The sequence below is a fragment of the Lepidochelys kempii genome, chromosome 5, assembly GCF_965140285.1.
Source record: "Lepidochelys kempii isolate rLepKem1 chromosome 5, rLepKem1.hap1, whole genome shotgun sequence".
NCBI lineage: Eukaryota > Metazoa > Chordata > Testudines > Cheloniidae > Lepidochelys > Lepidochelys kempii.
This window is the reverse complement of record NC_136384.1, coordinates 20,876,774-20,893,567: the sequence shown is the minus strand read 5'-3', so window position 1 is coordinate 20,893,567 and position 16,794 is coordinate 20,876,774. Positions and strand designations below refer to the sequence as shown.

The following is a 16,794-nucleotide window of genomic DNA, read 5'->3' as shown; positions in this document are numbered from 1 at the left end:
CTAATCAACTTGAGGCAGTAAGTGTGTGAAAAAGATCATTGTGTCATTTTACAGTAGTTTGCAGTGATCAGAACTACTGGTGGTAATTTTTTAAATCATTATTTCTGCGTGAATTTAGTTCTTGGGAAGTATATTGGTGTGATGATGCACTCGGATATAACAGTCTTGGGCATGGCATAAAGCTCCAGCTAGAATAACATAGAAGAATAGACCTGACAAGCCTGAAGACTGTTTATCAAACAGAGTAGCTGCAGCAAGTGTTCCACATTAGCCCAACAATGTACCTCAACTTCTGACTTGGGAGAGGCAACCTCCAGGGCTGAGAGATTAGTTCATCTGCTATTGTCATAGGAGCTCAAGCCCTCAAAAGAAGGATGGTCTTGGAGTTAAGGCGAACTGGGATTCATTAAAGCAGAGTTCAATTCTTGTCTCTCTTGCCACAGATTTCCCATTGTGCCCTCGGACAAGCCATAATATGTGTTCAGTTAGACTATAAACTCTTTGGGATGGCACCTGTCCTCTCCAGTGTGTTTGATGAGCCCGAGCACAATGTGGGTCTGATCTCAGTTGAGCCTGTAGGTGCTACTGGAATACAAATGACAACAACCACCCTGAAAACTGCTGAGCATCGTCAAGTCCTGTTGAAACCAATGGTACTTAGGGGTGCTTAGCAGCTCAGTCCTTGGTCTTACAGATAAAACTGTTTAAAAAGATACCATTTAATACAGTCTTGTGGACACCTGTCTACTATGTCCTTGACTGAGGAAATCAGCCCTATTGTGCTTAGGCCACTGAACATGTATAGGTGTTCGGTCACTTTCCTCTTGAGAGAAATCCATATTAATGACCTTGAAATGAAAGGCTACGTATGCCATTATCAGTCTCTTGATTCGCCCAGTAAGAATGAAATTAATTTTGGTGTGTGTAGCTTTCAGATGTTAAAATCAGACCCCAAGAAGACATACCATTGTATAATATGTTCTCAGATACTTCTGTGCCTATTTTGTGTCCTGCAAAATATAAAATAATTTTTGATTAAAATGATGTTAAGGAATTCAATACAGTGTTGGCATCTGACACAGCTCAAGCAGTCAAGCGCAGGATACAAACTACAAACAGTTAAAAAATATAGGAAGGAAGAAATAAACACTGCTGAGTTTCACAGATTTCCAATGCACAATAAAATATTTTATTTAAAAACAATGCATTCAATATTGTGTTTTGGCACATGAGTCAATGTTGCAGGCACATTCACACCGAACAATAACATTGTGAAAAGATTCAAAATGAATCATTGTGTTTCCCCCCCCCCCAAACTACAGTTACAATAAATATGCAGGATTTCTCTACAAAAGGAAACAGGTTCCTTGTTCACAAATATGACAACATATTTACATGTACATTACACTGTGCAGGCCACATTCAAATCTCAGATGTGTGGCCACATCAAGTACATATTAAGTAATGCCCTGGGGCCTGATCCTGATCCCACTGAAGCCAATAGTGACTTCAGTGGGAGCAAGATCAAATACCAGCTTTTGCATGCAACACATTTTGCAACATGTGCAGCTTTGCACGCCATTCACCTGAGATTATATCCTGGCCCATAATGGACATTAATACTATTTTAAAAATAAATAATACTTCTAATATGGCCATTAACTAATAAATGCTTTATTACAATTATGGCAGATCTGTTTTTAATTTTTTTATTATTTTTATGTTTTTTAGTTAAAACAACTCCATCAAGCATTGAACTGCATGGTCATTAGAATAAAGACACATTCATTTACAGAAAACCTGCTTTCTAAAACATTTCTTTTTGCAGCCTCTATTCACAGTTAGTTATATTTCACAATCCTCACTTTTTGGTATACTCAACTGTTAAATAAACAAAGTGATAGCCAGAATGACTTTTTGTGTGTGCCCTACATACATGTAATATTCACTGAAAAAATGCTAAATACTAAAATGTTAAATAAAGATATATAAAGTAACAGAAGTAGTATACATACATCTCCAATTTTTATGTACACTTTTTGTTTTTTTGTTTTACTGCTCTCCTGCCCAATCCCCAATATACAAGCTAACATCTAGATCAGCACAACTCCTGTGTTACACTCTCACATTTCTTTGTGAGTTTACACATGCATATCCTCATTCCGTCACAGGTCTTCTTTATAGGTGGCTTATACCCACTGAGAAAGGAAATAGGCATGCAGTTGCTCACATAAATTCAGTCACTGAGTTTACTGGAAGTAGGCTAGGCCTTTATGGACTGTGCAACAGTATCATGAACATCAACAAGTCCTGAGGTGATCAGAGCTAAGTTCTTAAAACTTTAGCTTGAAAGAGCTTAGGGCCACTATTTATAGATAAAATTCACCCTAATGGATATCGTGCATTGAAAGCCCTCCATGGCACCACAGTCAACTGCTGCAGAACAGCATCCAACCCAACATTGTGCTCACCCAGGAACCTTATAACCCTATCCTACCTCGTCTCCATTTGCTACCTATCCCATGGTAGGCATTCTACCCTCACGAGACAGGGCTGCATTGGTTTTGAACAGTTCATGCCCTTCTTCTTGGAACCAGTAACCATGATTCAATATTTTAAACAAAAATGTTTTGAAATGACACATATGTGCATACAGTGTCATACATCTATGCCTATCTATTGAAACATTCACTTGTATTAGTGCATATTTACCCTTCACCATTAGGAATCCATTTAGATTGATATAGACAAGAAGGAATTCAGATTGCAAGAGAAAGGCAGGAAGAGTGTAGCCAACAAGATAACAAATGTAGGCATGATTTACCCTCCTCAATACCTGGGGTGGGGTGCAATTTTTGCCACTTGACACTCAAAGAATCTGATCGGCTGGAGGAAAGCAGCTGGACGAGTTGCTTTAATTTATGTGGGGTCTCCCTGTCAGTCTGCTTGGGAGATGTGCTGAGTCAGGACACCTATTGGGTGCTCCTGGCCCTGCACCTTCCCCGTTCAACCCCATTCATTTGCTTGTCTGCACCACTTTGCTTTGATCTCTCCATAAAACACAACCAGAGTCTGCCACAGGGATTAGTCATGGAGTTAGGTGCTAACTACTCACTGTAAAAGTGGCAGAATCTGGACCTTCAATGACTTTGGTTTGTGAACACTGAGGTATCAAACAGGACCTTTGACTCTTTTCAGGTTCACCCCCCTGAAAAGGGTTACATGGGCCATGAGCGAGACACAATAGGAAAAAGACACTGATCTCAATCCTGCAGTTCTGACAGGCAAAACACCTGCTGACGTCAAAGGGAGTTTACCAGCACAGATACTTCTGGATCAGGCTCTTAATGTGAGTTTCTCCAAACAAACTGATTTGAAAATGGAGATTTAGGACAAGAAGAGGGGCTTGATCCTGCTCTGAATGAATCATGTGGGAGTCTTTCCATTCACTCCAATGAGAAGAGTATTGGCCCCCAAAATAGGGTTCCTTTAATTTGCATAATGAATCCTATCACTTTTGTCTCTAAACAAAAGCAGATTTGAAAGACCATCTAGAAAAACAGAAGGATACAAGTAATACATTGTTTTAAAGCATGGTTTCCACATTGCAGCAAACTTGAACAAAGAATATTGATACCAAAAAGCAATTTTCTTTGGGTCTTATTGTGTCATTGATTTTGAAGCAGAACTCCCAGCTGAAATCGATGGCTCTGAAACATTCAATGGGGCTCTGAAAAAACAATGGGGAGTTATGCATAAAAATCAATGGTATGATATGGCCCTTTGTCAATAATTTTCTGAATTCCCGTTTCTGATATTTAAAGATATTTATGTTTCTCACTTAGCACCTACTGCCTCTTTCTCCCTGCTATAGCATCACTTTAGTGCTTATCAAACCATAGTCTGTTTTCAAGGGCAAAATTCTCCTCTCAAGTGCCCAGAGTGGATCCCACCCCTGATATTCTTCTCTTGGGAGTTCTGTTCCTGTGGAGAGAGCAGAACTTGGAGTCTAGTTCTACTGTGTGCCTTTGAGAGGAGACTTTTGCCCTACAGTACCGTAACTTCACTGCAAGGGATAGCGGGGGGGGGGGCAAAGGGGGGGAGAGAAACAGGCTATAAAGGAGGCAACATTTGTTTAAACTAAACACATTCAGCCCTGGTATAAGTGGCAAAACTCCATAGTCTACTTCCTTCAACAATTAGGGATATAGTTTTAGAAGAGTGACCTTCCTTTTACAGAGCCGTTTGTCCCCATAATTTTTCACTTGCAATTCATTTTGTGGGTGCAAAAGAGCAGGCACAGAAACAGAATCCAGCCCGCAGATGAAAATAATAGCAAGCAAAATTATGAGAAAAGAAAGCTGGAGATTACATCTGTGTGGAGATTGGAATTTCCATTTTGAATAGGATTTTGAGTTTTCAAAATTTGTTTTTGTTCTGATAAAGAAAGAAACCTGAACAGTTCAGAATTCTTTGCAAAAGAAAATTTCAGAAAACAAAGAATTGGGGCTGAATGAAATGTTTCGTTTCAATTTTGGCTTTTTACTTGATATTATATTATAATATATATGTAATATAGAATACAAAATGTAAAATTGAAACAAACACCATTTCAAAAGGAAAAACTGAAACGTTTTGTTCTGAAAATATCAAAATGGGATATTTTAACATTTTTGAAACTTTTTTCCTTTTTTTTTCAAACACAATTTCATGAAGCATTTTGATTTCAGTGGAACCTCTTTTTCCAATGGAAAATAGTTCCATTGAAGTTCTTCTGACTAGCTCTACTGGAGAAATAAATCCACTTTCTGAACAAGGAATGGTAGAGCAGTGCAGAACAAAACTCCAGATCAGGACACCAATCCAAAATACAGATTCAGATCCAAATGTTGCCACTATGCTAAACAGTGACATTTACAGTGAACTCAGATAGCATGGGACTCCATAGTGAAGTGGATTTAGATCCAAAATGGTTTCAATTCACTGAAATGTACCAGACAAAGTTTTGGATCTAGAGAATTTCTGCTTGGAGTGATGCTGCACTGTGAAAAAATGATGACTTCATCATAAGAAGGTCCACTGCATTTTAAAAGTTTCTGATACTCTTATTCAGATTCATTAATACCTTACTCCATGAGAATTCCCATTGAAGTCAATGGAAAGAAGACAGTGGAATAACCCATGCAGTAAGGTGATATTAAACTAGAATAAAGGTGTTGGAATCTGGCCCTAAGTAGATTGTTCCCCTTTGTGAAAATGTCTCTTGAAGATGCTCTACGGGACTGGATGGAAAGAACATTCATTTAGACGAGTACATATTTGCTTGTGATTACATCTAATTAAATTCATTAGTAATCTAAACTTTTACATAACTATGTACCTAACTTGCACATAACTATGTAATGTAAACAATGTACAGTAGCCAAACATTGACATTGTTGGCCAATATAATTTCTTATTGTTGAGAGCCAGCAACTGAAAAATATATACAACATTTTGGCCTCAGCATTAAAACAAATATGATGCTAATTGTTCATATTTACTTAACTAGATTAAAATTATAGTTTCCCACTGTTGAAATTAATAATCCATCACTTAATTAAAATGCCAGCTACCAACTATGAACCCTCCTATAATATTTTCTGTTCTCCAGTGATTGAGTTCCACACAGTACAAAATATGATACAATGTTTACAGAATCAGGTGTGTATTGGTGACTGTGTGTGTATATTAAATTAGACTAAGAATATTCTATTATTCATAGCAGTGAATCAAGAATGGATTTAGATTCCATAGTGAACACACACATACTGTACAATCCAATAGTAAAGTACACTGGAAAAGATTAATTGACGTACCTAGTTAATAATTAGTGCAGAACCCTACCCTACCTAACTCTCATTCTTCCCTTTTGAAAAATATGTAAATAATGTTTTCACCTTCCTTAGACACAGGCACCCAGAAAAACACAATTGCTCAGAACTTAATTCTGGGGCTGTTGCTCCTCTTTTACCCACTCTGCACCCCCAGCTGCGATAACTGGGCCTACAAATTTACCTGAATTGTGAGTTCCATTGTAAAAAGTCAGTGTAAGTTCATAAGATGTCACAATAGCAACAAATGCTGATGGGAAAAGGTACGAAAGGGAGAAAGACAGAATTAGTCCATACAAAAAGGCCTACTGATATAACTCAAGGACTGTGTTTTGATCCTGCTTGTAAGCAAGAAAAATGTTGAACCAGAAATTAGTGAACCCAAATTGGTGTGCCAGAAGTAGGCCTAATTGGTGGACAAAATAATGAGGGGATGTGCTATTCCACCCACATGCTATTCCATCCACTTTTGGGGTCCTTAAAAGAAAAAGACTTTGGGGAGAAAAATTGCTACCGGAGCAAGCTTCACCATCATGGCTGCCACCCCACCATCTCCTGGGACCCCTGGGCCTTCATCATCCTGATCTTGAGAGATGTCCTGACCAGACCAGGACAGAGAGAGAGAGAGATAGACCCAGAAGACATCACAACCTCTACTTGGCTCCAGCTGAATCCCAAACACCATCTGGGATGAAATAGGATCAAACTTTAACAATAGTATCAGGAACAACAGCTCCAGCCCATCTCAACTATCTTCATCAATTTTTCCCAAAAGGACAGTTATCATCATATTTGGTACCATCTAATGACTGTCAAACAAAGATTCTTCTTCTGTCTAAAATTCTCTTCAGCTAAAGGGAAAGGGAACAAGGGATGTTGTTAACATGAAAGCCTTACACAACACTTTGTATTTTGCATCCTTTAACTGTTTTTCTCTCCTTGCTGTATCTTTAATAAAAGGTTAAAAGGGATAGTTAACAGTGTGGTTGCCATGGTACTAAGTAGGCTGAGGTTTCTGCATACCAAACCCCAGACCTTGTTTAACACTGTTTAATACTGGACAGTACCTGGGTTATGCTAACACATTTAGCCCATCTATTCCATCTAAATTAATAGAACACTCCCCACACTCTTTCCTCAGTCACAATAACACCTCACTTTGCAAGGCATCAAAGCCAGTTTCTCCCAAAGGACACAGCAATGCCACTCCATGGCTAGAAGGAAGTGGTCTGTGAATCCCACTGGACTTCAGGAGTACCATAGCAATCACACTCACAGTGTAACATGGCAGATTAGGAGTTACAAGGGATGGGTCCAATCCTGTAGACCTTTACTCATCTGACTTCAGTAGGACTAGTCAGAAGGTAGAGGTTTTCAGGGCTGGGCCCTAGCTCCTTAACCTGAGTATATCTTAGTTTGTAAGCTCTTTGGGGGCAGGGACTGTCTTTTTGTCTTGTGTTGGAACAGTGGCTAGCACAATGGAGAACTAATCCCCGATTGGGGATCCCACATGTTACTGCAATGCAAATAATAATTAAAATAGCAATAATTAATCATATGGAGCCATGATACATTGGTACCGCACCATTATGAGGCCACTTAATAATAATACCTGTAATAAGTAATATTCTAGTGTATGAATTCTTAAGAATACCGAGCAGGACAGAAAAAGATACCAGGAAAGCAGATGCAGGCTTACACAACTGAGCAAGAAACTTTAGCAATACTATGTTCAGACTTCAGAAGAGTCTGAAGTCATCCATTAACACTATGATGGCATATTCTATACTCTGTGAGTTTGGATACAGGCTAACCTCCTCCTGAACACTTTCAGTTTTAAGTTTCTATTTACAAAACAAAACCAGCAAATTTTTGGTGATTTATGTCCTCTCCATCAATCAAAGAAGAATTTTGAAAATGGTTTTAAAACTCTTGCTGTATCAGGATTTCCATTCAGTGAACGGGCCTGGTGTCCTTCACTGGTGGAAATGCCACTTTAAGAACACTACATAGCACAGGCTGAGTCTGATGATGCAAAGTCAGCTGGATAGAATTTGCTTTTCCACCAAAAGGCATTGGGATTCAGAGTTTTTTAAAGTTGTTGCAAGGTGGCTCTGTGCTCCCCTCACATGGGAATCCTGAGGGAGGTGAACGCTTAGAAAGGGAGCTAATACTCCCATTAACCTGATCAGGGCCAGAATTTCACCCTAACTCTCAGGCAGATTTTCACTCAGAAAAGAACTGAGAGAGAAATTCCTATTGAAATCAAAGGCAAAACTCCCACTGAGTTCTTTAGGGTCAGCATTTCACCATGGATGCTTAGGGGAGTATGCTAAATAAAGCAGTGGTCCCCATTTCCATCCTTCACCAATCCCAGCATGGCCATCTCAAGCCAAGGTGCAGAGGTTTCAGTGGATTCCACGGAAGAGGGAGACCATTCCTCACTGATTAGAACATTCTTTATATTACCCTGGAGTTTTCCTTTCTTAAATTCTATTTCTACTTTGTAGATAAAGAATCTTGGAAAAATTAAGATAGCAGCATGTGTGATGTTTTACATCATTATTAGTTATTCTTCACTTAAAGCCATATAAAATAATATAAAATTGTTAGAATATTTTAAAGTATAATGGTTTTAATTTAAAAATATTACAATCAATTGGCCTGAGACACAATGGCCAACATTTTCAAACTTAGTCCCCAAAAGTTAGGTCCATAGATAAGTTGCCTGAATTTCAAAGTGGTTTAGAAACCTGTATCTCCCATGGACTTCAGTGAATTTTTATTTACCTAAATATGGAATTAGGTGAATAACTTTTGGCACCTAAGTTTGAAAATTTTAGCCAGTAATTTTAATCTGTTCCCATTGTTGGCACTGAGCTTATCCTCATTGCTCCCAAATAAAAGTAAAATGATCAAAGATTTTTGTTGAATTATGTTTCATCATTACACTTTTTTTTTAGACATAACTATATGCACTGGTTCAGGAGCAATGTAATGGTTACCCTAGTTTCTGCACATCTTTTTTAGGAGGACACGGAGAAGGAGCAACAGGATGGGGTATAGTATTTCCAATATGGATGTGACTTTTAGAACATAACACAATGTATCACCCAAACACATAGAATAACTGTGCTTGAGGTACAGTAGCACTAAAAGGAAAAAGAAACAATGTATGTGAAAATCTAATTTCTATCTTGAGCCCTGATCCTATAATGAGACCTGCATGGGTGGACTCCAGAGGCCGCGCAGAATGCATTGCAGGACCAGGGCTTTGGCTGGTCATGGAATGGGCTATGAAGTGGAAAACCCATTTCTTGCAATGGCTTTAGAATATGTGGGTTAGGCTTGTGAAGACTGGGAGTGCAACAAGAACACTGATGAAGGGGAGTTTAGGAATAGAAGAGCCTAGGTCAAAGAGACTATTATAAACTGTGCTCCTCTTCCAAAGGATCTATATTCCTAAAATCACTGCCAGCCCCCTTTGGGGATGTTTGGATAGGATTAGAAAGGGTCCTTCCTTGGATGTCTCCAGGGGTCTCCTCATCACAGAAAAGAATTTTTTTAAAAAAAAATTATATTATTAATCTTGATACATTAATTTTAAAATCAAACAGCCAAATTCTGTTACACTGATGTTAATGACAACATTCCCATTGATTTAAATGGGTCCGTCTCTAGGATTTGTCTCAAACTGAATTAAAACACTGAAGTAACCTAAGAACAATTTATGTATCTAGCTATGACAAGGCCCATCACTTTAATACTATTCCTAGGAATATGTAAAATACAATACCACAGATCATATGCAAGCTGTGAAAATCAGAGTCTGTTCTAAAGAACTAGAACTTGATAGTAAATGGAAAGCTTAATTAGCTTTCTCCAATTAGCCATGGCAACATGTGTATGTTTCACTACTAATAGTAATAGCTGTAAGATAAGCAAAATATTTTAAACTAACGGTTCTAATTCTAATCTGCATGGAACATTAAAATTTGGAGGTTAGAGGCATTTAGTGTAATGTTAAAATATATATATGAAAATATTTTAAAACATGTATTTAGTAGCATATCTATAAATGCAAAATATCTATCTTAAAGAGTTTAAACTTTCCTGGTCCATGAATAGTGTCAGTATATTTTGATAAACACTTCTGCATTGCTAAATATGCTGAAACCTTTTGATGAGCTGTGAAAAGGGTGATTAAAAAGCATCTTTATATTATGGAAAATATTTTAGGTTTTTTTCTTTTTTTTAGGATTATATTTTAAAGAATGTTTAATTCAGTTTTGGGCACTTTTTAAACAATCATTTGGCACTTCAAGTTTTAAGTTCTTAGGCACAATGTGACAAAGTCAGTTTAGTTAGTCCTTCACCATGCATTTTGTAGAGCAGCTGGAATTCTGCAGGCAGCTGGTGGGACTCCTGCCACTTGGTAGTGAACTTTGTTCCTTTTTTATCGTAGTAATGGTATGGGAGGTCTTCCCTGGTGTTAGGATCAAATCCAAATGGCCAAAACCCATACAGGTGGATCTCTTCACACATTGCAGAAGCCAGGGTATACATAAGAATACCTGTGCTCAGTCGCTTGGGTGACAAGTGTTTATTTTTCCAGTACCTGTGAAATAATAAGCAGAGGCTGATTCAGGTACCAATTCTGTATATAACGATTTATAAGAAAACAGGACAGCGGGTGGAGAATGTCAATATTCATAAGTGATCATATGAATAATATTAGGGTTACTATTCAGGTTAGGCCTTATTAAAATAGCATGAATATAACATACTGTTACTGAAAACACTATCCTTGCACAAGTTTATCACAGACTTTTTTTGTGCCTCTCTGCAATGGTGCCCATTAGGACATCTGTTTGTTAGTCCCCCAATCCTGCAAAATATTCCCTGTCTCCAGAGAGATTCCTTCACTTTTGCAGAACCCCACTGACACCATCTGGGCTACACATGGGCTTCCGTATGCCTATGTCGAGGCAACTGCAGGATCATAGTTGTAGGGTTAAATTAACCCTTGTGCAGACAGCCATTACAAGGCTATGCACTACTTATGCCAATATTATTGCATTGCATTTACAGTCTTCAACCTGAATAAGAGTGCCTAGAATTTAAACTAGTCTGAACTGCAACCCTGCTTATGTCAAGCCACCTTGTTTATATGATCACTTTGGCTATAGGCTGGCTTATAATACTTACAGCCAAGGTTGATGGTGCTCTAGTGCTATATTCATTGTGTGATTCACCTGTGTGCAGTGGGACAGCACAAAACCCATGCAACCACTTACATCCCACTTATGCTGAATTACATGCCATATCGACCTTGTGCTACTCTTTTGCACGGTGGCGGGGGGAACTTCACCTTAAGGGACCAATTGTGCTTCTCATTGAAGTCAATGGCAAAACTTCAATTGCCTTCAATGGGAGCAGGATTAGGTCCTAACCTTTAGACATTGCACATCAAGGCAAATTGTGAATGAAAAATCAATAAAGTAGTTGACTAGTGATATATGTTTCAATGAGTGAAATACGTGGAAAATACAAACCTGTTAACATGCTGCATTATATTTCCTGGCCAAGCCAGCTGGACCTTTAATTGCCCTCTATGCTCAACAAAGAAGTCAACCAATGTTCTTGTAACAGTTGCTGAAGTGTGGAAGAAAAAAGCTGGGATCCAAAGAATGGCCCCATCAAGCTTTTTTAAACTTAGAAAAAAGTTATTGCGATCCTGAATGGTCAAAAGATTGTTGTAATACTTTTCCAGGATGCTGGGATTGAAGGTTGTAAGGTTGGTTTTCCTTCCAACATCTTTTTGGAAAGCCTCAGTTGGAGCAAAGTTGCAACGAAAAACAAAATCAGACTTATCTATTTCTTGTCCACACTGACTCCCTGTAAGGATTCCACTATTTCCAACAACAGCACAAATGTTATAATGCTTATTCAAGACAGGTGAGACATCTGGAAGCAGTGATCTGAAGTTATTGCTAATAGAGAAAACATACTTATGGCTGGAATAATCATAATGCATCAGCTGTCCAATCCGAACACTATTCTTGGTCAAAGAAAAATTTTTTATTACATCAACATGCTGGAGAATTCCTTGCCTAAAATAAAATACAAAAGAACAAAATAAAACATTTCATTATATTTCTCTCCTTTATACAAAATAGAGGTTTTATTTCTTATGTCATGATTGGTTTTATTTAAAAAACAACTGGAGTAAAGTTATTCCAGCTGAGGGTTGCAATGCAACAGCTTTCAAATGGATATGAAGTGACAAGAGCTGTGAGACCAGATCCTCAAACCTTCATAACTTCACTGACTTTAATGGAGGATGCTGATTTGAGTTTGAGGTATATGATTGTAACTGCGTACTGTTTACACAGGATGAAATTCACTGCTGTGCAGAGCCTCAGCAAAAAGACTAAATCCTATTTAAACCCTAACTTGAGGGCAATGCATTGGCCTTGTGCTGATCCTCTGGATAGGGGTAAATTTCACCCGTGGTAGTGAACTGATGTGCTTTGGTGAGACTGGATAGCTCTCATATGCCAAGATGTACTTAAAACAAAATGAAGCAGTCAAGAATATTCAATTGTATTAACAGTAATGTAGCTAAATTTTTAATACAAGTGCTTCTTGTACCTCATTAAGAAGCTTTGAGTCACAAAACAAATGATATTCAACTGTCTTCCCTTACATAAACATAATACCATAATATCTCATTTGGACAAGCAAACTGGAATATTGAAAAGGGCTATTATGAATCCTAAAAACACTCTGGAATTTCGTCTGCAGTGGATAAAACTAGAAAATGAACCATTACTGCTTTATTTGCTCATGTTTATGAAAAACAAACAACCTCTCTTCCAGCTCCTCATCCTCAAATGTCTAAGCATTAATGGAATCCCAGTGGGTACCCTAATTATGGTCTATTGCTAACAGACAAATGCAAGGCAGATCTTGAGGCATTAACTAACATCAACATAGAGGTGCAGCTAAGCTATTTCTTTTAGGGTAGACTGTACCACAAGAACACAGGCCATAGTGGTGGCACATTGTGATGTCATTCCAGGAACACCCCAGGGAAGAACCACAATTTTCTCTCTGCTCCTTTCTGGCCCCTGAAGGGTTGTAATTTAGTGTTGGGCTATACCAGCCAGAAATTATTTCCCACAGCCTCACACTGCCTCATCTGCTGTGTTGACTAGTGACCAAAGAGTAGAGGGAGCAGAGCTAAAGTTCACCACCTCTCCTACCCATTCCAAGGAAACAGTTAGTAGGCACATTGCTCAGCTCTCTCCTTTGTTCCAAAACCCAAGACTGGGTGGGCTGCATAGGGGTGTTAAGAACGTTCTTACTCCTTTACCTGGTTGTGTAATCCAAGACACAATCTAGCCTTTAAAAACAGTGGGCAATTTTCAGGCAAAATTTGTATTCTGATAATGTTATTGGCCTAGATTGTGACATCAGTCTCTAAGCAGAAATCTCCACTGACTGATGATCAATGGCTAAACACATATATAAATAAAGAAAGCAAGAAGACTGGCCCAGCATTTACCAGCATTAGTATCACAAGTTGAAGAAGAGCAACAATGATCAACTAAAAAGCATTTCAGCTAATATTAAATTCTTGCAAATGTTGAGTTTTGAGGAAATGAAGGGAACTGAGGAATAATTTCAATTGCCATGTTGTCATCTTGTTAAATGGAATTTGGTGAAGTTGAGATGAAAATCGTTATGGAAAGAATTAATTTTAATTGGATCAGAAATGTTTCCATCATGTTCCCCATGTTTTAGACAACCAGAAACAACTATGGTTATAAAGACATAGCTAGTCTGCATTTTTACAGAATTACTGGTTGCAAATTGGCTGAGAAGTTTCACTAAAACAATTTTTTGTATTTTAATGAATATAATATTTGATATTTTTATATATTGACTCTTAAAGGTTTTTAAAAAAATTATCTTGAAATAATAGCAAATTAATTATCATTTTGATAAAGCTGGTCACATCCCATTAGTATTCCATTGCTGTAAAACAACTTCTGTTCTTTAATGAAATAATAAATTACCCTAAGACAGTGATGTATTCTATTTTGTATATTTTTTTAAACACTTCACCTTGTTGGGAAATGTTCAGACTCACTCTTTGTCTCAAGAGTTGCTGACAAGTTACTCAGAGTTCGGTATGTATAATTGTCTGATTTTATTTTCTAAATATACACCAACCACAGGTACATAGGGAGAGTGATAATTGCACTACATGGGGCTAGACTAGAGCCCCAGGCCTAACAAAACAGTCCCTGTGTTTGATTCTCTCTCACCTTTGATGTAAGAATGCTGTTCTATTAAACGTCCATTTGGAAGGCTTTTCCTGCAGCTCGTGTGTCAAAGAATTTGTAATTGGTACAAATGAAGGGTCCAGAAACTTCAGTGCAAACTGGGACCTGAAAAATGAGGACGCACGCACGTACACACACAGAATTAACAAATTGCTCAGGGCTGCGTTTAAAGATTCTGTCTGTTTCAGTGCGGATGACTTAATGGACAGGGAACTAACTGAACAAAACCTCCATTTCCCCCGTCATAGTCTGGTCTCCCTGTTTAAATCAATCTGAACGAAGGGAAAGAGAGACTTTACACATTTCTGTGCACTGCAGAATTCATAAAATGGCCGTCAAAAATATTACCGTGCTGGAATTGAAGTCAAATAGATGGGCAGGTTCAGAGAGCAAATCAGCACCACGGACAGCGATCGACCAGCAGGCAGTCTCCAGCAGCTAGCCCCGCTCCCTGGGCCTGGGTTATTATGATAAGAGGGTTCTGCCTGTTCATTTCATCCTGCTTTCCTTTCTCTCTGCCCCCAACCCCCCACTCCTCCAGCCTCAGACACTCCAGCAGTTTAACAACTCTCCTTCCCCTCCACCAGAGTGTCCCGCATTTCTCGGAGGGATCTGGCTTGTAGTCTGCCCTTGTTCAGAAAGCTCAGCACTGCAGGGCGGGGAAGGGAAGGGAATCTCTCTCCATGTGTCCCCTAGAGATGCAACGGGCTTTGCACAGGGACGGCATCAGCCAGCACAGAGCGCTTTTGCAAGGAGTTCCAGCCCCACCGCTGTGACCCAGACCCGTTCGCCTCTCGGATTTCCGGGGGATGCTGCAGTGCTGTCCCCTCGGCTCCCCATGAAGTGCAAAGCAGAATCCAAAGCGCCACGCAAGATGGGGATCTGAGCCACTTTTCTCTCTCTCTCTCCCTCCAGCGGGAAGAACAGCAGGCTGGGGAGGAAGGAGAGCTGGGAACCGCTCTGGGTGCTGGGGTCCAGGGCGCACCTTGTGCCCCGAGCCTGGATCCCTCTGCCGGGAGTGGCTTTGCGCTGGGCCCCGGGCTGGAATCTCCCTGGTGGAGGGAATTGCAAAGGGTGGAGGGGGTTGCAAGAGAAGACGTCTGGGGGAAACTCCCAGCCTTTCCCCACCTCAATCCAGGGGACCAGGGCGCCTGCGCCATTAGCTCGCCCCCTGGAATATATATGAACCGGGCGTGGAGCCACCATGATCATCAACTAATATAAGCCTTTCCCCCAGGTCAGTCAGCAGCATCCTCCCCACCACACAGGCAGACCAAGGGGCCCTGTGGTTGTGGCCACTGATGCGAAAGCCCAGAGCAGAGCGGGCACATCGATTGACTCGGAGGGTGTTGTTTTAGTTTAAAAGCAACGCTCAAAGGATGCCCGGGCGAACGGGGAGAGCCCAGATGCAAGACCCCCCTCCGGCCCCGTGTGCACCCGTCCGCCTTAAAACGGAGCGAGAACCAGCAGGCACTTACCTGAATCCAGCATGGAACATGTACATTCGGGGCACCCCCGAGCTGGCATATCTGGGAGTGGTGAAGATATTGTCCTTTTTCAGGGACACGTAGCTGATGAGGGATAAGATCAGCAGAGCCACGCTGAGCATCACCAGCCCCAGCACACTCGCCACCCGGACCATTTTGCAGTTTCTCATGCCTGGGAAAGCAATGGAGTTGCAAGGGGTGGGGTGTGGGTGTAGGGGGGGGGGGAAGCTAGAGAAACCGGCCCATTGGCGTTACAGCGAGCGAGCAGCGACGGCGCTGTGTCTGCGCTGGGGGGAGGGCGGGGGAGGCAACTCCGAGAGACAATCCGGAGCCACGGCAGCTGCGGGCGGGCACGAGGCGGAATTACGGATAAAATGGAGGGGCCGGCGCGGCGGGCGGCGCTGAGATGGCAGCCGGCTGCGCGGGGAGCGCGCGGGCGAGGCGAGGCGGCTGCCCCTCAGGCCAGGCCCGTTCCCGCCGGCGGGGGCAGGGGCGGGGGCGGGGGAGGAGCGTGCCCGGGCCGTCACGAGCGAAACCTTCGCCTCCCAAACAGCCCGGGGGGGAGCGGCGCGAATGAACGCAGGAGCCACGGTGGCCACACGCTGCCTGGCGGGGCTGCATTCAGATGGGTGGGGAGGGATGCAGATCGCCAGAGGCATAGGAACCCTCCCACCGCCCGACCCCCCCTCAGTGACCCCCACGCCCCCGACCCCCCTCCCACCGCCCGACCCCCCCTCAGTGGCCCCCACGCCCGCGACCCACCGCCCGACGCCCCCTTCACCGCCCCCCACGCCCGCGACCCCCCCTTCCACTGCCCAACCCCCCACCGCTCCCCAAGCCCCCGACCCCCCTCCCACCGCCCGACCCCCCCTCAGTGACCCCCACGCCCCCGACCCCCCTCCCACCGCCCGACCCCCCCTCAGTGACCCCCACGCCCGCGACCCCCCTCCCACCGCCCGACCCCCCCTCAGTGGCCCCCACGCCCGCGACCCACCGCCCGACGCCCCCTTCACCGCCCCCCACGCCCGCGACCCCCCTTCCACTGCCCAACCCCCCACCGCTCCCCAAGCCCACGACCCC

At 41.7% G+C, this 16,794-nt stretch overlaps 1 protein-coding gene across 2 annotated transcripts; it reads right to left on the bottom strand.

Moving 5' to 3' along the window:
- Window positions 1-1,166: 1,166 nt before the first annotated feature.
- ST8SIA3 (ST8 alpha-N-acetyl-neuraminide alpha-2,8-sialyltransferase 3) lies at window positions 1,167-16,139 on the bottom strand. Of its 2 annotated transcripts, XM_073343610.2 has the most exons (5): window positions 15,706-16,139; window positions 14,210-14,332; window positions 11,429-11,986; window positions 10,250-10,491; window positions 1,167-3,730 (listed from the first exon to the last, which is right to left on the bottom strand). In XM_073343610.2, exons 1-5 carry the CDS (start codon window positions 15,882-15,884, stop codon window positions 3,720-3,722), a joined length of 1,113 nt encoding a protein of 370 aa, XP_073199711.2. In that variant the 5' UTR covers window positions 15,885-16,139; the 3' UTR covers window positions 1,167-3,719. The 2 variants fall into 2 exon arrangements, with proteins under 2 accessions (XP_073199711.2, XP_073199710.2); XM_073343609.2 differs by lacking the exon at window positions 1,167-3,730 and having other exon boundaries at window positions 9,969-10,491.
- Between the last annotated feature and the right edge of the window lie 655 nt (window positions 16,140-16,794).